We start from the raw sequence: 24,042 nt of genomic DNA, 5'->3' as shown, positions 1-24,042 counted from the left end.
CAGCTTATGGCGTTTTTGTCACTATGAAACAGACCAATGTTTTATTTGGATAGACATTCAGTTTTTGTTGTCTATACTATGTTTTTGTAACAGAAATATTGCAAAGCTAAACAAATGAGAATAGATGGTACTTATACATCAGAAATGTATTTACCGAATCAATGAGACTAGCCATCCATCTTAACTCAGTCTTACTAATCTCTTATTTTTCAACAAATAGATACCAGGCACCCTGCTGGTGATAATGCAAAGACAAACTAGAAACAAGTTCCCTGATACACAGAGCCCACATTTCAAGGGGAGAAATATAAAAAGTCAAAATGCATTTAGCAAAGAAGTTTCCACGCAATGTCTCAGGTTAAAAATGGCTGAAGTCTGGCCATAAAAAGGAATGAAGTTGGGTCATTTGTGGAGATGTGGGTGGGCCTGTGAAAATGTTAGTTGCTCAGTCATGTCCAACTCTTTGTGACCCCATGGACTATAGCCTCTGTCCACAGAATTCTTCAGGCAAGAATACTGCAGTGGGTTGCCATTCCCTTCTCCAGAGGATCTTCCCAACCCAGGGATCAAACCTGGGTCTCCTGAATTGCAGGCAGATTCTTTACCATCTGAGCCAATGAGGATAGACCTAGAGACTATCATACAGAGTGAAGTAAGTCATAAAGAAAAAACCAAATATTGTATGTTAATGCATATATGTGAAATCTAGAAAAAATGGTATAGATTATTTTATGTACAAAACAGAGACAAAGATGTAGAGAACAAACGTACGGACACCAGCATGGGAAAGGGAGGGTGGGTGGGATGAATGGGGAGACTGGGATTGACATGTATACTCTACTGTGTACAAAATAGCTAACTTATGAGAACCTATTATATAGCTTAGGGAACTTTACTCAATTCTCCGTGGTGACCTAAATAGAAAGGGAATCCAAAAAAGAGGGAATATATGTATATGCATGGCTGGCCTACTCTGCTGTAACAGCAGAAACTAACACAACATTGCAAAACAACTATATTTCAAGAAAAATCAATTTTAAAAAAATGGTCAAAACCTGGATATCCAACATCACGGGTACAAATGTTTTTTTAAGCATATTTTAACTGTTTTAAATGATAACACTGAGCAAGTCATTAAATTTCCAAAGTGAAAGTAAAAGTTACTCATGTCCGACTCTTTGCAACCCCATGGACATAGTCCATGGAATTCTCCAGGCCAGAATACTGGAGTGGGTAGTCGTTCCCTTCTCCAGTGGATCTTCCTGACCCAGGAATCAAACTGGGGTCTCCTGCATTGCATGAGGATTCTTTACCAACTGAGCTACCAGGGAAGTTCAAATTTCCAAATTTACTGGCAAAGAAAGTTAGGTTATTAAAGGTGACAATTTAGAGATATAACTATCATAGGCTGTATTTCCTTATACATCTCTAGGCTTTCCCCACCATCAATAAATAAAATGTTGACATGAAAACATAAAAGCTAATAACTTGTGGAAGACAGGGAAACTGGATAAGAGGAAAGTAAATGGGTATTTTGTAGTGGATGCTGCCAGAAACCCATTTATTTCTCTTGCCTTTTGCTATTTCAGTGAGCACCAGCTCCACTCCCCAGGGGAAGCCCCACATCTCTGGGCCTGGGGACATTTTTCTGACCATCAGAGCCTCCTTCACCCACTGCAAAGAGCAGAAGGGTCAGAGAATGAACACCTCCTAGGAGCAGCCCTTCACTAGTGACCAGTGGGTATTGGAGGAATGAACAGCCCTAATCCTTACACCAAGGAAGGATGATTCTGAGACATACATTCTACCTTGTCACCCAGGGTACCCAGGAAGGCTGAGCTCATCTGCCCACAGGGCTCACTTGCTCCTTCACCCACCCTGGACCAGCTGCCTCCCTCTGGTCTCACGGCCCCCTCCTCAGCCAGTTTTTCCCAAGATTGGGAAAAAAGTCATTGTCAGAGGTCAAGTCAAGTCATTGTCAAGTCATTGTCTGAGGTCACCATCTTGAGTCAACCAAACCAAGAATCTGTTCATTAGAGCCTGTAAGTGAAGGTACACCCCACAAGTGTGTCTCCAAAGAACTGAAATTAAGCTAATAAATATTTATTTTTGTAAATGTATTAGTTAAAAATAAATATTTATTATGCACTTACTATACACAAGGACTTCCCTAGAGACTCAGTCTGTAAAGAATCTATCTGTAATGCAGGAGACCCAGATTCAATCCCTAGGTTGTGAAGATCCCCTGGAGAAGGAAATGGCAACCCACTCCAATATTCTTGCCTGGAGAACTGCATGGACAGAGGAGCCTGGTGAACTACAGTCCATGAGGTCACAAAGAGTCGGACACGACTGAGGGACTAAACCATCACTACCATACACACACAGACACACACGCACACAAACTGTAACGATTGCTGGGGGCAGAGGGGGAAACTAAGGATCACACGATTAGCGATACTGAACAAAAGGATAAAGAAAAAATTGAAGATGATTTTATTTTCCTCTTAGATCCTTCATTCGTTCATCAAATATCCAGAGAACCTACCAATTTAAGTCACCGCATTTGGCTATTGGGGATTCCCAAGTGGCTCAGTGGTAAAGAATATGCCTGCCAATGCAGGAGACACAGGCTTGATCCCTGGGTCGGGTAGATCCACTGGAGAAGGAAATGGCAACTCACTCCAGTATTCTTGCCTGGGAAACCCCATGGACAGAGGAGCCTGGCGGGCTACAGTCCACGGGGTCACAAAGGAGTCGGACACGACTTAGAGACTAAACAACAACAGCAGCAACAATTAGGCCACTGGGGGAGGTGCAATAAGGACCATGACCGCAAGGAGAAAACAGAGTCTGGAAGCATGTAAGGAACGCTGCCAACTTCCTGCCTCCCTCCCCAAAGGTAGGAATACCTACTCCCTTCCTGGATTCATTCACTCCCATCTCCAGAGCTCTCCCGCCACCTGCTGATCCCCACACCTATATCCTGGATTCCATTCCCAGCTGCCACTTCATTCACCATCCTTCCCTTTCTCTCCTAACCTTCAACCTCAAAAACCCAGCCTCTCTGCCAACTTCAAGACAAGCAAAACATGTAGGTAAGAAGCTGAGACTACACAATTTTTCTTCTTCCACTCATAACCAGGCAAATTAATTTTTATGCATTGTGTCCACCTGACTGTGACATAATTGGAGCGCTACTGCTTACTGAGTGACCTTGGTCAAGTATCTAAACCACTCTGTTCTGCCTTTTCCCCCTGAAGAATGAGGAGGAAAGTACAGGACCTGCTGGTTGTGTGAGATTTAAATTAGATCATCTAAACAAAGCGCTGAGAACAGTTCCTGACACACAGAAATTGCTTGATACATATTAGTATATTCTTATCATTAACTGGGGAAAATCAGTATTGCAGGCAATGTGAAATGGTCCAGCAGGATGAAACTAGAAAAAAACAGAGAACTGTTGCAAAGAGACAGACAGAAGGATAGAGACCCCAGAGTTCCCATGTGATGTGGTGAAAAGAAGCATGTGTTTGCAGGCCAGCAAACTTGCAATCAAATGTTGGTTCCACCAAGTCCTAGCTGTGTTGCCTCAGTTAAATAAATCATTCTAGCCTCACTTTCCTGATCTGTCAAATGGGATAATAATGCTCTCTGATAGAGCTGCTGGAAACATTCTAAATATTTTAAAGAAATATTTAGATATATATATCTAGAGATAATTTAAGCAAAGCACCCAGAACATCATTTTGCAGATAGTGAACCCTCAAAGGTTACTGTCCCCTTTCCCATCTTCAAGTGAAAAATCTAAATAATTGATGCAAAGAGAGGGACTAAGCCCTTTTTTGACATCCTGCTGTTTTGAAGCATGTTTATGTCTTTCTTGATCAATACACTCCAGCTAGTAAATTACATCTACTTCTTAGCCTCAGAACCAGAAGACACAATCAAGAACTGGTCAGGTCCTTACTGGCTAGCTTACTTCTGAGCCTTTTTCCTCATGTAGTAAAAGGTGGATGACATTAATAACACCCAACCAACCCATCTCATGGCTTCCCTGCTGGCTCAGATGGTAAAGCGTCTGCCTCCCAACCCAGGGAGACCTGGGTTCTATCCCTGGGTCAGGAAGATCCCCTGGAGAAGGAAATGGCAACCCACTCCAGTACTCTTGCCTAGAAAATTCCATGGATGGAGGAGCCTGGTGGGCTACAGTCCATGGGGTCACAAAGAGTCAGACACAACTGAGTGACTTTACTTTCTCTTTCAACCCATCTCATAGGGTTATTGTAAGGATCTGATTAAGGATCTGAAAGCAATTAATTGAAGTGGGTAAGGATCTGAAAGGGCTCTGTAACCTTAACTTGGTTTATAATCAGAAGAATTTGTCACACAATAAGGGCTTCCCAGGTGGCTCAAGTGATAAAGAATTTGCCTGCCAAAGAGCCACAGGAGATACAGGTTTGATCCCTGGGTTAGGAAAATCCCCTAGAGAAGGTAATGGCAACCCACTCCAGTATTCTTGGCAGGATAATCCCATGGATAGCAGAGCCTGGAAGGCTACAGTCCATGGGTTCATTAAGAGTCCAACACAAGTGAAACAACGGAGCACACATGCACATCCTACAATGTCTCCTGTGTCTCAGTTCTTTTTCAAAGGGTACTTGCCTTCCTATCGCCTCTACACTCAATTTTATTCTACCTGATTTCCATGAGTTCCCTCTATGGATCAGTGTAACTATATGATGTGTTTCCATTCAACAATGCTTGATGCTCACCAAGAAGCAAGAGGACCCTGTTATTCTCACATTGATATCAGTTTAGTTCCTTCTCTGCCATGTAGACAACACACTACTTAAAAGGCTACATTCCTTCTGTTCAACTCCTGTAGTGGCTCTGTGACCTCCTGGTTCTACTTCAGCGGCTCAAGATTCAATGTCAGAAACCAGGTTTCAGGAACACTTGTCATCACTGTGATCGCCACATCCCCCTGAAGATAGGGGTCTTTGTCTTTAACTGAGGTTGAGTGTATTTGATTCTTTTTTTTCCCCTTAAACGTTGCCTTCAGTATTTTGTTTTTTTTAAATATATTTTACTGAAGTATAGTTAATTTACAATGTTCTGTTAGTTTCTTCTGTACAACAGTAACTCAGTTATACATATAGACATTCTTTTTCATATTCTTTTCCATTATGGTTTATCCCAGGAGATTGGATATAGTTCCCTGTGCCACACAGTAGGACCTTGCTGTTTATCCATTCTCTGTATAATAATTTGCATCTATTAATCCCAACTCCCGGTCCATCCCTCCCTCATCTCCCCTGCCCCTGGTAATCACAAGTCTGTTCTCTATGTCTGTGAGTCTGTTTCTGTTTCATAGATGAGTTCATTTGTTTCATACTTCATATTCCACATATAAGTGGTATTATATGGTATTTGTCTTTCTCCTTCTGACTTAAAGTGTATTTAATTCTTTAACGCTCACAATTAACCAGCAGTGATTCTTCCCACCTAGAAATTAGGTCCAACAACCTCAGAAGGCACTGAAATGTCACACAACAAAGCAACTGTCTTCTTACCTGTATCTGCAATATCCTACATCGACAGATCTCCAACTCAGAATTAGAGAAAAAACTCAGAAGTCATTTGGGACAATAACGAGAAAAACAGACGACTATAAGAACAACTGAAGAAAGAAAGAGGACAAAACCTTGGCTTTGCTCAACAATGTCAGAAAGTAAGAAGTAAGTGTTAAATCTGGTACCAAAACAAGTCACATGTATAAAGGAAGAAATGAGAGACTAGAAATACAGAAAAGGTAAAAAAAGAAAGGAAGAATGAATGAAAAATATAACTCTTCAAGGGACTAGTAAGGGAGTGGTCAGTGGGCAACTGTTCCTCGAAGACATCCTAGATTAGTATCAAAATCAATCTAAAGGGATAGTTTGGGAGCTTAGGATAGACACGTACATACTGCTATATTTAAAATGGAAAACCAGCAAGGTCCTACTGTATAGCACAGAGGACTCTGTTCAATGTGAGGTGGCAGCATGGATGGGAGGGGAGTATGGGAGAGAATGGCTAAGTGCCATTGCTGTCCGCCTGAAACTATCACAACAACTTTGTTAATTGGCTATATTCCAAAAAAAAAAATTAAATAAAAAGTTTTTTTTTAATGGATGTAAAAATATCCCAGTAAGCTTTATATTGATGAATGTTGACTAATACTATTTTGGATATACTGGGTTAAATAAAACATATTCATAAAATCAGTGTCACCAGTTTATTTGTTTATTTTTTTAACCTTTTTAAACATGGCTACATAATGTGGCCAATGATGTTCCTATTGAGAAGTGCCAGGTTAGAGTACAGGTCTCATTCAGGGTCTGTCTGAAGACCTTTAGTGACAGAAAACTTTCTCCTAAGCAGAACATTCTATTTGAGACAGCAAAACCTTTAGAAGATTGTCACTGGTCTTAGTTTTAACCTTTGGATCATGAAGAATATATTAATCCTCTTGCACAAGACAGTCTTTCAAGATGAAGACCAGAGTGATATGGAGCCTGCTATCCCATCACACTCCTCCTTACTCACTGAGAGATGTGCTTTGTAGCCAGGACACGGGTTAAATAAGAGCTTCCCTGGTGGCTCAGTGGTAAAGAACCCGCCTGCCAATGCAGGAGACTCGGGTTCTATCCCTGGGTCAGGAAGATCCCCTGGAGAAGGAAATGGCAACCCACTCTAGTATACTTGCCTGGAAAATTCCATGGACAGAGGAGCCTGGCAGGGGTCCATGGGGTCGCAAACATGACTTAGTGACTAAACAACAACAACAGGGAAAATATCTCCTCAGACTTCAGGACTCCTTCCTCTGTACTGTTTCTTGGAAAACCTTTCCTTTAAATGCTAATTATCCTGCTTGCACTGAGCCATTGATTGCTACCATGGGGGAAAAAAAAGTCACGGTTATGAATAGCTAACATTTAGGAACTATTACGAGTCATACTATGTTCTAAATATTTTACATAGTTTAACTCATTGAATCATTGCAACAACTGATGGGACAAGTAATATGATGCTCCTTAGTTTATATACTAAGAAAGTTTATAATTAAGGCACAAAGAAATTAAGTAGCAGGGGCCAGGTACAAACTATACTGCCTTTGCTTATGTTTTTATCATCTCTGCTATTTCATGGTCATGCCAATTTGTTTTCTGTGATCAAACACTCTCTCTGGAAAGTTTCCTGGTGGTCAGGAGTTTCTGTCTCATCCATGATCCCCTCTCCCCAGCACCTGCCTCCAACATGCCAGCAGGGTATGGAGCACCCTTAGCACAGGCTGGGCAAGATGGTATTTGCTGATTGGGGAAAATCAAGGGGGATCAGAAATCCAAAATTTCAAAGCTGAAATCCCATCTATTTCATCTCAAAAGAGACCTGGTAATAAACATTCCTCCAGACACTCTCAGCTCTCATTCCAAGGGTAAAGCAAGATGTGTTTAAAGAAAGAGAGACTTCATACTGTCTTCAGGCTTCCGGAAGGCTCTGAGTCTGGTCCTCATGAGTTATCATCCATTTCCAAGAAAAAAAAAAAGGAAGGGATGGAGGAATAAGAATGAATCAGTTTGAACAACTTAGAACTAAGAGAAGGATCGATGTAGAACACCGTTAAGGATGAACTGTCTAGTAATAAAAACTAGGACTGATAAAAATGGTTCATTCACTGCTGAGTGAAGTAAGCCAGAGAAAGACAAATATCATATGATATCGCTTACATGTGGAATCTAAAATAGGGATAGGAATGAACTTATCTACAAAACAGAAATAGAGTCACTGATACAGAAAATAAAAATTACGGTTACCAGGGGGTAAGGGAGGGGGTGGAGTAGGGATACATTGGGAGATTGGGATTGATGTATACACAGTACTATGTATAAAACAGATAACTAGGAAGGTGCTGTGTAGTACAGGGAACTTTACTCAATACTCTGTAATGACCTATATGGGAAAAGACTGTAAAAAAAAGAGGGATGTATGTATATGTATAACTGATCCCAATTACTGTACACAATTACTGTACAACACTATAAATCAACTCCAATTAAAAAAAATTTTTTTTAACGTGCATTTACAGAAAAAAGATGCGTTGTAAAACTCTCATGAGATCTTTGGCGGGGACTATCTGAGACCCATCCTTAGACCTACGATGAAGAGAGACACCAGCGCTGCCCTCATTTTGGTCAAAAACGCTCACAAGAGATTGGTTGAGGGTTAGACAGAAATTGAAAACAAGAATTCGCCAACTGGAGCGGAAATCACTCTAACAATATATAGCAGCAAACGGGCAGTGGGAGACGAGTGAAGAGATAAGAGGAAGGCAGGGTTCTGAGGGCTCAGATCAGGCAGCCCCCCTGACCCGAGGAGTCGCTGCCTCCTCCCGGTCCCCAGCTTCCAGGCCTGGGGACCCGGAGGAGTTTCCTGCAGAGCTGGTGGTGCTGTAGCCCGGCTTCCTCCTCCACGCAGGTGAGGAAGGAATCCCTTAACACTTTCCCCCAAAAGAGGGGTATCATAGACCCCAGACCCTAAGTCAGGAAGCTCCCACCTCATTAGCCGACTTACCCAGGAGCTGCACGGCTACCGGAAGCAGAGAGAGGAGAGGCAGGAGTGGGGACGGCCTCATGGTCCAGAGCTTATCCTTTTCTTCCACGGATGGAGAGAAGAGAGCGGGGAGGACCAGGCCAGAGAGCCCCCAGCTGTCCCTGCCCGCTCCACCCTTCTCAGAACTGCCCAGCTGAAAAGGAGCGTGGAGGAAGAGCCCACTTTTAAAGGGCTTCTGAAATTAGGGAAAACCTCCAATAAGGAGATATCCTGTCACATGAGGGTGGTTGGAAAAACAGGAATTCAAAGTTACAACTTTGCTTTGTAAGCTAACTTCTGAGAAGAGCAGACACAGAGGAAGGGGAGAGAGGGACACGTGTGGGAGAGAGATGAGGAAGAGGGTGGAGGCGACTGGGCGCCTGTGAGAACCTAGGAGCCAGGGCCGGCCTGCTGGGAAAGGGGGGAAGTGAAACAGCGCTGGACCTCCCGGCTCTGCTTGGATGCGGGGGAGGGCAAGCTGGAGGCCACTACCTGGGCTGGAAAAGTGAGATTCTCTCTGAGGAGCGGCTGAATCCGGGGACCTTCAGCAGACAAGCCCTGGAACGTAGTGGAGATGGCAGGCAATAAAGAGGACAGTTTTCTGGACTTTCTTAGCACTCCAGTGGTTAAGACTCTGGCCCCCTCAACACAGAGGGGGCACAGGTTCAATCCTTTGTCAGGAAATTAAGATTCCCACATGCCACATGGTTCCCCCCTCCAAAAATGATAATTTTAAAAATCCTGAATTATACCAATATGGCATTACATCTAAAATAATAAACTATTTTTTAAAGGATAGTTTTCTGGTGGAAATGTCTTCTTAAGGGCTGAAATGGATCCCCTCCCACTCTCCATATTCAATGTTTAGAGTTTCCTTTTTTTCTTTGAAAGCTCTGAAAGTGGCTTCATATGGAGCTTTGTTCCTTTCAGCTAGAAGAAAAGTAAAATTGAGACTAAGCTTAAGAAAGAAGCTCAGTTGTAACAGGAAGGAGAAAGTTCTAGAAGTCTTTTTCTAGAAAGCTCTCAAGTGATCCAGAGAAAACAGTGACAAGACTTGCAGTAAAGCCCCGCTGCCCATCCTTAACAATAGTGACCCCCTTCAAGTTTACAAGGGTCCTCTTGCCAGGAGGAAGTCTGATTATTTGGTCATTTCATGATAGGTGGGATACTTTCTTTTTAAAGAAATGAAAGCATCTTTCATGAAGCATCATGTTAACCCTACAGATCTATTGTGTTATTTTTCAGAAGTAAAGAATGAATTAAGAACATTTTGAAGCAGATACAGTAATTAGATAGCCAGCTCACAACTGGAGTGTGGGAAATGTTAGCCAAACAAAAGGAAGCTGCTGGAATATTTCTTGAAATTTTATTTTAGTTTTTTAATTTAAATTTACTTATTTTAATTGGAGGATGATAGCTTTACATTATTCTGTTGGTTTCTGCCATACATCAACATAAATCAACCATAGTCAACATATGTCCCCACCATCTTGAACCTCCCTTACACCTGCCACCCCATCCCACCCCTCTCTGTTGTCACAGAGCACTGGATTTGAGCTCCCTGCATCATACAGTAAATTTCCACTGACTGTCTAATTTTACATATGGTAATATATATGTTTTAATGATTAGTTCATCTTCAAGTGAAAAGCTCAAAGATTTACCATCTTTGTGATATTATAAACTTTGCTTCCTAGTAAGAAATGTGATATACTTCTCTTACTGATTTTTTTAACATTCTAAATTTCAGATTACTCTGACAGGATGAAAAATATGATGAAAATGTAGGGCACAAAGAAAAATGTTTCTTTTTCATTAAGCCAGTGTTTCACTGCCATAAAAGATTGGTTACAAAACACAGCAAGTGAAACAAAATCTTTCTAAAGCACTGCTTCACTGATTTATCATGAGAAAAAAAAATATTTTAAATGAGACATTCATGGTTTTTAAATGTAAATCAATTATATAAATTCAGAAAGTTTGGCCTAATTTGGATTTACATTAATTTCAGAAGAAGATAAAACTTAACTGAATTCTCTCTACACTCACATTCAGGTTTTTTTAAATCACATAAAATGTGTCATATGGCCAACCAGGATCAGTGGTAGAATCTGTGACTTTGAAACAATAGGAAGCCTATCATCCCACAAAGAATTTACCCCATGACCTTGACCTTACTAAAACAAAGATTTAACAGGTTAAATGAGGTGACCAAGCAAAAAAAGGAAAGCCAGTTCTTATGGGAGTGATAGTGGGATAAGAAGCTTTAGAAATCCATCATTCCACTTCAACACCTACTAAACTGGGCAGAAACTGTCTGGAGTAACTATTTTAGTATCCCAAGTAACTAGTAGAAACTTAGGAGCATTCAGTGGAGAGCTTGATGGAAATGCTGGTATATTTCAGTTAATTTCAAGCTCTTCCTTGGGTAGTGGCTATCATCTTCCACTCCCCCATCTTTGTGGCAAGTGACAGCCTTTTTTGCACCCTGATGGATCCAGGATAGCCCATCAGGGACTCATCTTCCAAATATCAGACTTCTGTATTCTGAAGGGTAATTATTGCTTTTAATTGCTTTCACCACTTCTATTCAACATGGCAAGAAAAGTTCCAGCCAGAGCAATTAGTCAAAAAAATAAATAAAAGCATCCAAGTTGGAGAAAAAGGAGTAAAAGTATCTTTCTTCCAGAGATGACATTATTTTATATGTGAAAAACCCTAAAATGTCTACCAAAAAAAAAAAAAGCCACCTGCTAGAGCTAATAATCAAATACAACAAAATAGAAGAACACAAAATCAAAACACAAAATTTGGTTGTGTTTCTACACACTATTAATTAAAAATCTGAAAAGGAAATTAAGAAAGCAATTCTAGTCACAATAACATCAAAAAAGAATAAAATATTTAGGAATAAATTTCACCAAGGAGGCAAAAAAACTACAAAAAAACTACAAAACATTGCTGAAAGAAAGAAGACCTAAATAAATGGAAAGCTATCCCATGTTCATAGAATTGAAAACATAATATTGTTAAGATGACAATACTGCCCTAAGAGATTTACAGATTCCATGCAACCTCTATCAAAATCCCAATGATGTTTTTTGCAAAACAGGAAACCCCATCTTAAAATTCATATGAAATTCCAAGAAATCCCATATAGCCAAAATAATCTTGAAAAAGAACAACGTTGGAGGTCTCACACTTCCTGATGTCAAAACTTATTATAAAGCTACAGTAATCAAAATCGTGTGTGGTTCTGGTGTAAGAGAGAACATAAAGACCAATAGAATAGAACAGAGAGCTCAGAAATAAGCACTCAAATATGAGGTTCGTTGGTTTTTTTTTACAAAGGTACCAAGACCATTCAATGCAGAAAGTATTCAAAATGGGTCAAAACCTAAAGTTAAGGGCTAAAACTATAAAAATTTATGTAAGAAAACATCAGGAAAAATCCTCATGACATTCGATTTGGCAGTATTTTTCTTTTTGGACATGACACCAAAAGCAGAGCTACAAAAGGAAAAAGTCGATTAAATTGGGGTTCATCAAAATTAAAAAGGACACTATCAAAAGAGTGAAAAGAATGAGAGAAATGAGAGAAAAGATTTACAAATCATATATCTGATAAAGAATTAATATCCATAATGTGTAAAGAAATACAACAACAGCAACAACAAAGCAACCAATTTTTTAAATGAGCAATGTATTTGAATAGCCATTTCTCTGGAGAAAATATGCAAATAGCTAATAAGCGTGTGAAAAGATGCTCAACATTGTTGTTGTTATTTAGTTGCTCAGTCATGCCCAACTCCTTTGCAACCCCATGGACTGTAGCCTGCCAGGCCCTTCTGTCCGTGAGATTTCCCAGGCAAGAATATTGGAGTGGGTTGCCATTTCTTTCTCCAAGGGATCTTCCCAACCCAGGGATCGAACCCACATCTCCTGCAATGCAGGCGATTCTTTACCACTGAGCCAAAGCGGGGGAGACCATTCAATATTGTTAGTCATTAGAAAATTGCAAACAAAACCACAATCATATATCACTTCATGCCCATTAGGATAGCTGTTATCAAAGAAAAAAAACAAGATAATAAGCATTGATGACGGTGTGGAGAAATTGGAACTCTTGGGCATTACTGGTGTAAATGTAAACTGGTGTAGCCACTATGGGAAAAGGTTGCTCCTATCCCTAAAACCGGAGAAGGCAATGGCGACCCACTCCGGTACTCTTGTCTGGAAAACCCCATGGAGGGAGGAGCCTGGTGGGCTGCAGTCCATGGGGTCGCAAAGAGTCGGACACGACTGAGCGACTTCACTTTCACTTTTCACTTTCATGCATTGGAGAAGGAACTGGCAGCCCACCCCAGTGTTCTTGCCTTGGGAATCCCAGGGACGGGGGAGCCTGGTGGGCTGCCGTCTATGGGGTCACACAGAGTCGGACTCGACTGAAGCGACTGAGTAGTAGTAGTATCCGTAAAACATTAAACGTGGAATTGCCATATAATCCATCAAGTTCACTTTTAGATGTATACCCAAAAAATCGAAAGCAGAGATGCAAATAAGTATTTGTACTCCAATGTTTACTGCACGTTATTCATAGTAGCCAAAAGGTAAAAAGCAATACAAGTGTCTGTCAATAGATGAATGGATAAACAATATATATATAATGGAATATTATATATATTATTATATTCCATTTTATATATAAAATAATATATTTTATATATTATATATTTTTTAATATATTTTATATAATAAAATAATATATCTAATGGAATATTATTAAGCCGTAAAAATGAAATTCTGATACCTGCTACAACACGTACAATCTTGAAATAACACAGACACAATACAGACACAAAAGGACAAATGCCACATGATTCCACTTACATGAAAGTAGAATAGACAAATTCATAAAGACAGGAAAAATACCTCTATTTTTACCAAGGGTGGGGGAGGGGAAATGAGTGTTACTATTTAATGGGTTCCGAGTTTCCATTGGGGATGATGAAGAGTTTTAAAAATAGCAATGAGAGCTGTACAGCATTGCAAATACACTCAAACCACTGAATTGTACCTGAAAATGATAAATTTTATGCTATGTATATCCTGTCACATTAAAATAAAACCCAACTCTTATCATCCTCTTTATACCCTTCTACTAAGTTTTGGTTCTGGTTTTTGCTTAGCTTTCTGATGGTTGTTTTCAACTAGTGTTTCCTTCAGGCTAAAGGAGGATTTCTATAAAATAAAGGAAATCCTCTTTTTTTTCTAATTGGTGAAACAATTGCTGAACTATTTCATTTCCCCTTAGATGCTCTCAAACATTACATACCTCACACCCACTCAGTTCCATGTAAGATGAACTTAGTGATTCCTTTGTTCTGAAACAGTTCCAAGAAAATCAGCTCAACAAATTATTTGGTAGCCTATTCCATCATTTCTGCTAGTTTAAACTGGTGACTTATACAGAAGTTTATTTGGTTTAACCATCCCTATCTTTAAATAGGCAAATTTGCTCAAATGATACCAAGATAATTTTGACTCAGAAGAGAAAAAAGGTATAATGATGCAGTTAAGTAAAAAATTAAAAATTTTAAAGACAGAAAACTGGGTTTTTAAATGTTCTTATTCTTCAATTTTCCAATCCTTATCAAAATACATCAAAACACCAATGATGCTTTTGCAATTTAATAGAAAGTAATTGACCTTATAGCAATGAAAAATCTTTGTATTGGATTATTTATCTAAAATTTGACTTTAGTTTATAATACTCTTCAGATAGTATATTTAGATTTACTGTAATGTACAGACTATTTGAAGAGCCAGTGTTTTGTTTTGTTTGGCATGGCACATGTCTTTCAAAATAATTTAATTATAAGATTATTTGACATATTAAAAAGATCATACATCATGACCAAATGGGCTTTCTCCCAGGGATGCAAGGATTCTTCAATATCTGCAAACCAATCAATGTGATACACCACATTAATAAATTGAAAGATAAAAACCATATGATTATCTCAGTAGATGCAGAGAGAGCCTTTGACAAAATTCAAAACCCATTTATGATAAAAAAAAAAAAAAACTCTCCAGAAAGCAGGCATTGAAGGAACATACCTCAACATAAAAGCCATATATGATAAACCCACAGCAAACATTATCTTCAATGGTGAAAAATTAAAAGTATCTCCCCTAAAGTCAGGAACAAGTCAGGGGTGCCCAATCTCATCACTACTTTCAACGTAGTTTTGGAAGTTTTACCCATAGCAATCAGAGAAGAAAAAGAAAGAAAAAGAATCCAGATTGGAGAAGAAGAAGTAAAACTCTCACTGTTTGCAGATGACAGGATCCTCTACATAGAAAATCCTAAAGACACACCAGAAAATTATTAGAGCTAATCAGTGAATATAGTAAAGTTGCAGGATATAAAATTAATACACAGAAATCCCTTGCATTCCTATACACTAACAATGAGAAAACAGAAAGAGAAATTAAGGAAACAATCCCATTCACCATTGCGATGAAAAGAATAAAATACTTAGGAATAATTTGCCTAAAGAAACAAAAGACCTATACATAGAACTATAAAACACTGGTGAAAGAAATCAAAGATGACACAAATAGAGAAATATACCATGGATTGGAAGAATATATATAGTGAAAATGAGTGTACTACTCAAAACAATCTGTAGATTAAATGTAATCCCTATCAAGCTACCAATGGTATTATTCACATTATTATTCACTTATATCACAATAATATTCACTTATTATTATTAGAACAAATAATTTCACAATTTGTATGGAAATACAAAAAACCTCGAATAGCCAAGGCAATCTTGAGAAAGAAGAATGAAACTGGAGGAGTCAGCGTGCCTGACTTCTGACTATTCTACAAAGCTACAGTCATCAAGACAGTATGGCACTGGCACAAAGACAGAAATATAGATCAATGGAACAAAATGGAAAGCCCAGAGGTAAATCCATGTACCTAAGGACACCTCATCTTTGACAAAGGAAGCAAAAATATACAATGGAGAAAAGGCAATCTCTTTAACAAGTGGTGCTGGGAAAACTGGTCAACCACCTGTAAAAGAATGAAACTAGAACACTTTCTAACACTATACACAAAAATAAACTCAAAATGGATTAAAGATCCAAATGTAAGAGCAGAAACCATAAAACTCCTAGAGGAAAACACAGGCAGAACACTCACTGACATAAATCACAGCAAGATCCTCTATAACCAACCCTCCAGAGTAATGGAAATAAAAGCAAAACTAAACAAATGGGACCTAATGAAACTTAAAAGCTTTTGCACAACAAAGGAAACTACAAGTTAGGTGAAAAGACAGCCTTCAGAATGGGAGAAAATAATAGCCAGTAAAGCAACTGACAAAGAATTAATCTCAAAAATATACAAGCAGCTCATGCAGCTCAATATCAGAATAATAAACGACCCAATCAAAAAACAGGCAAAAGAACTAAACAGACATTTCTCCTAAGAAGAAATACAGATGGCAGACAAACACATGAAAAGATGCTCAACATCACCCATTATCAGAGAAATGCAAATCAAAAACACAATGAGATATCATCTCACGCCAGTCAAAATGGCTCCCATCAAAAAGTCTATGAACAATAAATGCTGGAAAGGTTGTGGAGGAAAGGGAACCCTCTTAAACTGTAGGTGCGAATGCAAACTTGTACAGTCACTATAGAGAACAGTACAGAGATTCCTTAAAAAACTGGAAATAGAGCTGCTATATGACCCAGCAATCCCACTGCTGGTCATACATACTGAGGAAATCAGAATTGAAAGAGACACCTATACCCCAATGTTCATTGCAGCACTGTTTACAATAGCTAGGACATGGAAGCAACCTAGATGCCCATTGGCAGATGAATGGATAAGAAAACTGGGGTACATATACACAACAGAATATTACTCAGCTATTAAAAAGAACGCATTTGAGTCAGTTCTAAGGAGGTGGATGGAACTAGAGCATATTATACAAAGTGAAGTAAGTAAGAAAGAAAAACACCAATACAGTATGTTAACACATATACATGGAATTTAGAAAGATAGTAATGACAACCCTATATGCAAGACAGCAAGAAAGACACAGATATAAAGAATAGACTTTTGGACCCTGTGAGAGAAGGTGAGGGTGGGATGATTTGAGAGAATAGCATTGAAACATGTATATTACCATATGTGAAACATATGACCAGTCTAAGTTTGATGCATGAATCAGGGCACTCAAAGACGGTGCACTGAGACAACCCAGAGGGATGGAATGGGAGGGAGATGGGAGGGGGGTTTGGAATGGGGGACACATGTACACCCATGGCTGATTCATGTCAATGTATGGCAAAAACCACCACAATATTGTAATTTGCAAATCCAATTACAATAAATTATTAATAAATAGTATTTCTATTAATAATATTATTATATAAATAATATTATAATATTTATAATAAATTAATTTTAAAATATTATATGACCTATTTAATATTTGAAAAAAACAAGAATAAGGCAAAAAGTGTATTTTTATGATCTGTAAATGACCCAGATTTTACAGATGGAAGTCAAGACACAAAAACAGTGGGTATCTTCTTCAAATTACACCAAATATGTAACATTACCTATAATTGTTAGCAATTTAAAAGGTAATTTTTAAATTTATGTACTAAAATATTCTGGAAAACCTATTTTCTAAGGAACCTACATCTTTAAGAAGAAAAATAAATACATTGTAGAGAAAGAAGGCTTTTCTAAAAAAAAAATCCATTAATATTCCAATTTCAAAGCAAGAGAAATTATGAGATTTTTATTAATAATAGGCACATCCTAAAAATTAAGAATTGTGTATGTATAAATGCCAATTCACAAGCAAATATTACTTTGGAAAATATTACCCCCAGAACATATTTTAAAAGTTTGATATATTTAAGACTACACTACTTATTTTGCTTTCGAATTATTATGCTGGAGAAGACTCTTGAGATGCCCTTGGACAGCAAGGAGATCAAACCAGTCAATCCTAAAGGAAATCAACCTTGAATATTCGTTGAAGGACTGATGCTGAAGCTCCAATACTTTGACCACCTGATGTAAAGAGACAACTCACTGGAAAAGACACTGATGATGTGAAAGACTGAAGACAAAAGGAGAAAGGGGCTGCAGAGGATGAGATGGTTAGATAGTATCACCAACTCAACGGACATGCATTTGAGCAAATTCCAGGACATACTGGAGCACAGAGCAGTCTGGCATTTTGCAGTCCATGGGGTTGCAAGGAGTTGAACACGACTTAGCAACTGAACAACACCACTACTACTTTCTTAGGAAGACATTTTTTTGTTTGAGCAATTTCAGGTTTATAATAAAATTGAGAGGAAATTACAGACTTCCCATCTCCTCCCCTGTTCCCACACATGCATAGGTTTTGGTTTTACTGGTTTTTCTCTATTGATTTTGTTTCAACTTCATTGATTTCTGCTGTAATTCTTGTTATTTCTTTTCTTACCCTTGCTGGCATTTGATTGCTCTTCTTTTTCTAGCTTCCCAAGGTGGAAACTTATTTTACTATAAATTTCCCTCTAAATACCACTTATGCTTGTACATTTGTACAAACCCATACATTTGGATAAGGTTTTTTTTTTTTTTTTCATTTTTATTTACTCCAAAATATAGTTTAATTTCTGTTGAGATTTCTTCTTTGACCCATGTGTTATTTAGAAATGTGCTGCATAATCTCCATGCAATTGGGAATTTTTCTATTACCTGTCTGTTATTGATTTCTAATTTAACTCCTTTATGAGAAAAGACATTATATTGTTTCTATTCTTTTAAATTTGCTAAAATGTGTGTTATGCCTCAGAATGTGGTTTATCTTGGTAAATGTTTCTTGTGAGCTTAAGAAGAATGTGTATTCTGTTGTTGTCAGATAAAGTAGACCATAGAAGTCAATTATATCCAATTAATTGATTAGTATCATTGAATTCAACTCTGTCTTTACTGATTTTCTATCTGTTGGAACTGCCCATTTCTGAGAGATGGATGTTGAAGTTTCCAACTATGATAGTAGCTTCATCTATTTCTTTCGGCAGTTCTAACAGTTTTTGCCTTATGTGGTTCTGTCATTAGGTACAAACACGTTAAGGATGATGTCTCCTGAGAGAATTGACTCCTTTATATGTAATAATCCCTTTCTTAATCCTTGAAAAATTTTCCTTACTTTGAAGTCTGGTCTATCTGAAGTTAATGTAAGTGCTGCCTTCTTTTGATAAGTGTTAGCATGGTATATTTTTCTCCATCCATTTTTTTTTAATCTATATGTAACATTCATAACTTTTTATAAGGACACAAAAGCTACATGGGTCTTAATAACAAAAACCATTAGAAACAATGAGAATTGCAATGTAATTTTAATAGCATAACTTTTAATCACAGAGTGTATAACAACCAATGTTTTATTAGCATAATTTGCTGCAATGCCTGTTAAATACCATAGACAAACTTTATAAACATGCACACATCCTTAAAATAAACTATTAAATTAAATTAGGTACTCTGTAATTTTCCTCCTACATGGAGTCTTTTGTACATGCCTTCATTATTTATATAGTGTTGTGACTCTCCAAAATATCAGGCACATTCTTGTTCAAATATTAGGTGCAAAACTATTCTAAACTCCAATAAGTAATACTTCCCAAATTGTCTGAGCATTGTTCACTCTATAAATTCCAATACAAAGATAAATATAAATGTACATAAAGTACTTTCATATTTAGGAATACTACAATCAACTACATGGTTATATATTCTTCCTAATAAAAAATTATCAGGTATAAACTGAAAGAATTTTTTTGTATGATAATCTTCTTCTAGAGTTACAAGCATTGTAAGTTTCTGTGGGATTGACAGAGGAAGATAAAAATGCATTGTTAAACAAGATATTCTCAGGCCTTTCTTTAAGGAATTTAAAGATTAATGAGGAACTCAGAAAAGCAAACACACAACAAAAATCTTAAAAAAGTGCTATAGTTAGGGTTCTATAAGAACTCATAGGAGGGACACTTTGATGCCTGATGAATGAATACCTACATCAGGTTTATGTCTTTTAAAATTTTAACCTTTTTTAAAAAACATTTATTTATTGGGCTCTGCCAGGTCTTTAGTTGCACCATGCAGGATCTAGCTCCCTGACTGGGGACAAACCTAGTAGCCTGCACTTGGGAGCATGGAGTCTTGGCCACAGGACCAACAGGGAAGTCCGCTTATCAACTTTAATCTCTATATTCAGTAGATTACTCACTTCTACACATAATACTATTTGATGGAAAATTATAGTCTGAGGTAACCTGAAGATTTCATATTTATTTTTCACAAGTGTATGGTTTAAATTATTATTCCCAGATGGTAAGCAAAGACACAGAAAAGAAAAAATAGGAAAATTAAAACAATGCATTAAGATACCTGTTTCTCTGTAGGGATTTGATCCAATTAAAAGTCTTGGCATTTATCAGTTATTATAGTTAGCCAGACAATACAATGAGAACATTCCCTATCTAGTTAATCCTCTTAGACCTATAAAGTACTATTTAACCTTATTTGTAGGTCAAACAGTAAAGAATCTGCCTGCAATATAGGAGACCCGGGTTCATACCCTGTGTTGGGAAGATCCCCTGGAGAAGGGAATGGCAATTCACTCCAGTATTCTTGCCTGGAGAATCCCATGGACAGAGGAGCCTGGCAGACTACAGTCCATGGGGTCACAAAGAGTCACACACGACTGAGCAACTAACACTACTAACCTTATTAAAGTACTAGTGATATACTCACTTTTGGATGTTTGCCCCAAGTCATAAAACCAGAAGTTAAGCTTTTAGTAACTATGAATAGACCTTATCTTACGTTATAAGGAAAAACCATAAAGCCCAGGGAGAGAGTGAGACTGGAGGATTTGGTGGAGAGTTGGAGCGGCAGGTAAATTCAGTTATTCATTCTTTAAGCTATTTGTTAACACAGATCACTGAAGAGACTGCCTGCATAAAACATTACTCTGCACATGTAAGACTCTCAGAAATCTCTGTAGCATCGGAAAATTTATATAGAGTGGAGAGCCCCTGCTATGCATATCTGAGGGTATCCCATCATATGAAATCAAATCACATAATTCCATATCTAATTATTTAATGTCAAGATAACTATTCTATATTATCACATAAGACACTAATGCACTTGCTGTTACATTTGTAAGTTGAACTTCTAACTTTAAACAGGACTTGCATCTTGCTTTCATGATGGTATCAAATTCCACAAATAAATATTCTTTTACTTTGAAATTTCCCTCTTCAATTAATGGCTTCCTATTATAAAAGTTTATCTAGATCTTACCTTAACTTCATTACATTAAATTGAATCAAATGTCTGTAAAGTTAAATTGCTTTCTCTGCTGAAATCAACTAATTACATAAAAATCTCTTGCCACAGAGGAATGAAGAACAATTACATGTCTGAAGGAGACTCTAAAACAATTCAATTTGTTTTTTTAAATACATGAATCAGCCATGGGTGTGCATGTGTCCCCCATCCTGAACCCCCCTTCCACCTCCCTTCCCATTCCATCCCTCAGGGTCAATTTGTTAAAAGTACTGATAGAATCTAAACTTATTTAATAATAATAGGCTTATTTCCTAAAATTAATTGTAACTAATTCTTGTAATGCCCTCTCTGTCAACAATAAAAAAATATCATTCTTGGACTAACTTAGTAGGAAGACATGTTCTCATTTTTTAAGATGCTTTACTGAAGTGTACTTTTAGAAAAAGTGCAGAATACATAACAAAATTAACTACTGACATTTTCTACAAATCTAGGGGAACCAACTTAAAAGACAACAACTTTGCTTACATTTAGCACCATTTGCATACATTTTAAAAATTGACATGTTATAGTTTTTAAAAATAGTTTTTTCTCTAGCATCTATTTCTTCATTTCTTCTTAGAGTGCAAAATAACATATGCCTGCCCCGCAAAAAGATCACAAATGTATGCATGTGCATAAAAAAGAGGTTTGACTATAGGACATTTTCTCTTTAAAAAGACCTCTCAAAGGTAGAGAACATCCTGAATCTGGTTAAGTAATTGAAGTAAACATAAGACAGAGTCACCAGGACATTTTTACACAGACCCAATACGGGTGTGATTGTTCCCAGGACAATGATTAAACTCAGTCTAACAAAGATAAAAGGTAGATCCTGGAGAAGGATGCCAAGGGAATTCAGAAGCGGGTTCTGGGGAGTGAGTATCATTCGAAGAAGAGAAATGTAACTGAAGATGTAGACTGCGTACACCCAGCCTGACTTGTACACCCTGGGGTGCCCGGCCACCCGTACCATTTCTATGGTGTCAGCCCACAGCAGAAAGCTCCTGAGGAAGATCTCTGCACGCACGTCCTGTTGGGACAGCGTTCTCAGGATTCCCCACTCAAAGGTGGGCTCCTGGGGTCCCTCTAGTTCAGGAGAGGAGCTCCCTGTGGCACCTCCTAGTGGCCGCGACAAGTGGATCCTGTTGGCTGGCTGTGGGCGAGTTGGGTTTTCTTCATTTTGCTTCCCTTCACATGTCACAGTTCTTATTTGTTGCAAATTGGTCGTATGGATGTGCCTGTCTTCGTTACCTGCAACAAATTGATTTATTTAAATTTTAAATTTTCATTAAAACGTAACTTTTCATTCAATTTAATTTAAACTTACAGGGATTTCCCTGGTGATCCAGTGGCTAAGATTCCATGCTCTGAATGCAGGGGGCTTGGGTTTGATCCCTGGTCAGGGAACTAGATCCACAGGCTGCAACTAAAAGGTCAGGCACAGCTGCATGGAAGATGGAAGGGCCCACATGCTGCAACCCAATAAATAAGTGGCTGTGTGTGCTAGTGGCTCAGTTGTGTCTGACTCTTTGTGACCCCATGGGGTGTGGCCCAACAGGCTCCTCCATCCATGGGATTTTTCATGCATGAATACTGGAGTGGGTTGCCATTTCCTTCTCCAATAAACAAATAAAAAATAAATATTATAAAATAAATAAATGAATAGTACTTTATTTATATTTGGTGTAGTCAAATAAATAAATATTTTTAAAAATAAATTTTAATTTTAAATGCTTTATTTAAATTTTAAAATTTTATTTAAAATTTAACTTTTCCTTCAATTTGTTTAAAATTTAAATATAAACATTTTATTTAAATTTCAAAATTTATTTAAACATAAAAATTCTTAAATTTTTACTTAAAGTGAAATATTTAAATTTTTATTAAAATTTAAAATTTTATTTAAACTTGAAAATGAAATACAAGTGATCTCTTATTTGAGGTCTGTGTCACACATGGAACTTGAAGATAGCAATTGATAGCACAATGCCAAATAATGTAGAGGCAGAGAATGCTCTTTGTGTCTTTGTATTTCCCGAGGTATGGATCCTAAGTCATTCTTACCATTTCAAAATAATACCCATTACTGATTACTGAGCTAAGTAAGCACTTTCACACATTGACTCATTTAATCCTCGGAAAAAAGTTGAGAAATAGGGATTACTATCCCAGTTGATAAAATACGGAAACTGGAGTCTAAGAGATAAAATGACACCTGAATTCAAATACACAGTTAGGAATGAGCAGAGCTGGAATTCACACCCAGACTTGTTTGACCCCAATTGACAATCTCTTAACTTTATCACTTTCTAGAGGCAATACATCAAGTGCTAATTATAAACCATACACATATCATAAAATCAAATGAATCAAAAGTTCAATGGTTCAATCTTGTCACTTTATTAGAAGCCTACAGGAATGACTACAACACAAATCTCCAGGTTTAGAGTTTGGTGCTAAGAGGGTCTTATTTGAGCATGAGAGAGTCTTAGTGAAGGGTAACATTCTGAATCCAAGATTTTTAAGCTGTCCTTTCCCCCGACATTTTTGAACTAGTCAGTGTGATTGTTTAGACAAGCATCTCATTTGTGACCATGAAGCTGTGGCTGATCAACAAGTCAATCATCTTAATGAGTAGGGTGTTCCTCATCAGCATCACAAGAGTGTGTGTGTGTGTGTGCATGTGTGTGTGTGTGAGAAAGAAAGTGAATGTATGTGTCTCTCCATATACACATGGGTATTAAGGTTGTGATTATGAAGGAATCTCAGATCTCAGAACTTACTGCTGATGATAGGATTTTTCTGTGAAAGGAACAGAACATTATTTTCCAAACATTTTAACCATTTAGGCACCATTTTCACTGCTAAGAATTTCTCAGCTCTTGACACAGTTTACTCAGCCAACAACATGCCGAGCTATCACATTCCTTGATAAGATAAAATGTAAAGGGAGTCATTAGACGGAA

At 37.7% G+C, this 24,042-nt stretch overlaps 2 protein-coding genes across 2 annotated transcripts in view; both read right to left on the bottom strand.

Moving 5' to 3' along the window:
• Nucleotides 1-8,894, bottom strand: part of MRC1 (mannose receptor C-type 1) — a 108,761-nt gene extending 99,867 nt beyond the window's left edge. Inside the window, exon 1 of the mRNA XM_043883867.1 lies at nucleotides 8,617-8,894. Coding sequence (XP_043739802.1) covers nucleotides 8,617-8,677 — 61 coding nt within the window. The 5' untranslated portion in view covers nucleotides 8,678-8,894. The remainder of the gene's footprint in view (nucleotides 1-8,616) is intronic.
• Nucleotides 8,895-19,055: 10,161 nt separating this feature from the next.
• The window catches only part of TMEM236 (transmembrane protein 236), a 39,647-nt gene continuing 34,660 nt past the window's right edge, over nucleotides 19,056-24,042 (bottom strand). Inside the window, exon 4 of the mRNA XM_043884926.1 lies at nucleotides 19,056-22,327. Within this exon, the coding sequence (XP_043740861.1) occupies nucleotides 21,747-22,327 (581 nt within the window). The 3' untranslated portion in view covers nucleotides 19,056-21,746. The remainder of the gene's footprint in view (nucleotides 22,328-24,042) is intronic.

The sequence above is a fragment of the Cervus elaphus genome, chromosome 23 (genome assembly GCF_910594005.1).
Source record: "Cervus elaphus chromosome 23, mCerEla1.1, whole genome shotgun sequence".
NCBI lineage: Eukaryota > Metazoa > Chordata > Mammalia > Artiodactyla > Cervidae > Cervus > Cervus elaphus.
The sequence above is the reverse complement of the archived record's forward strand: the minus strand, read 5'-3'. Positions and strand labels throughout refer to the sequence as shown.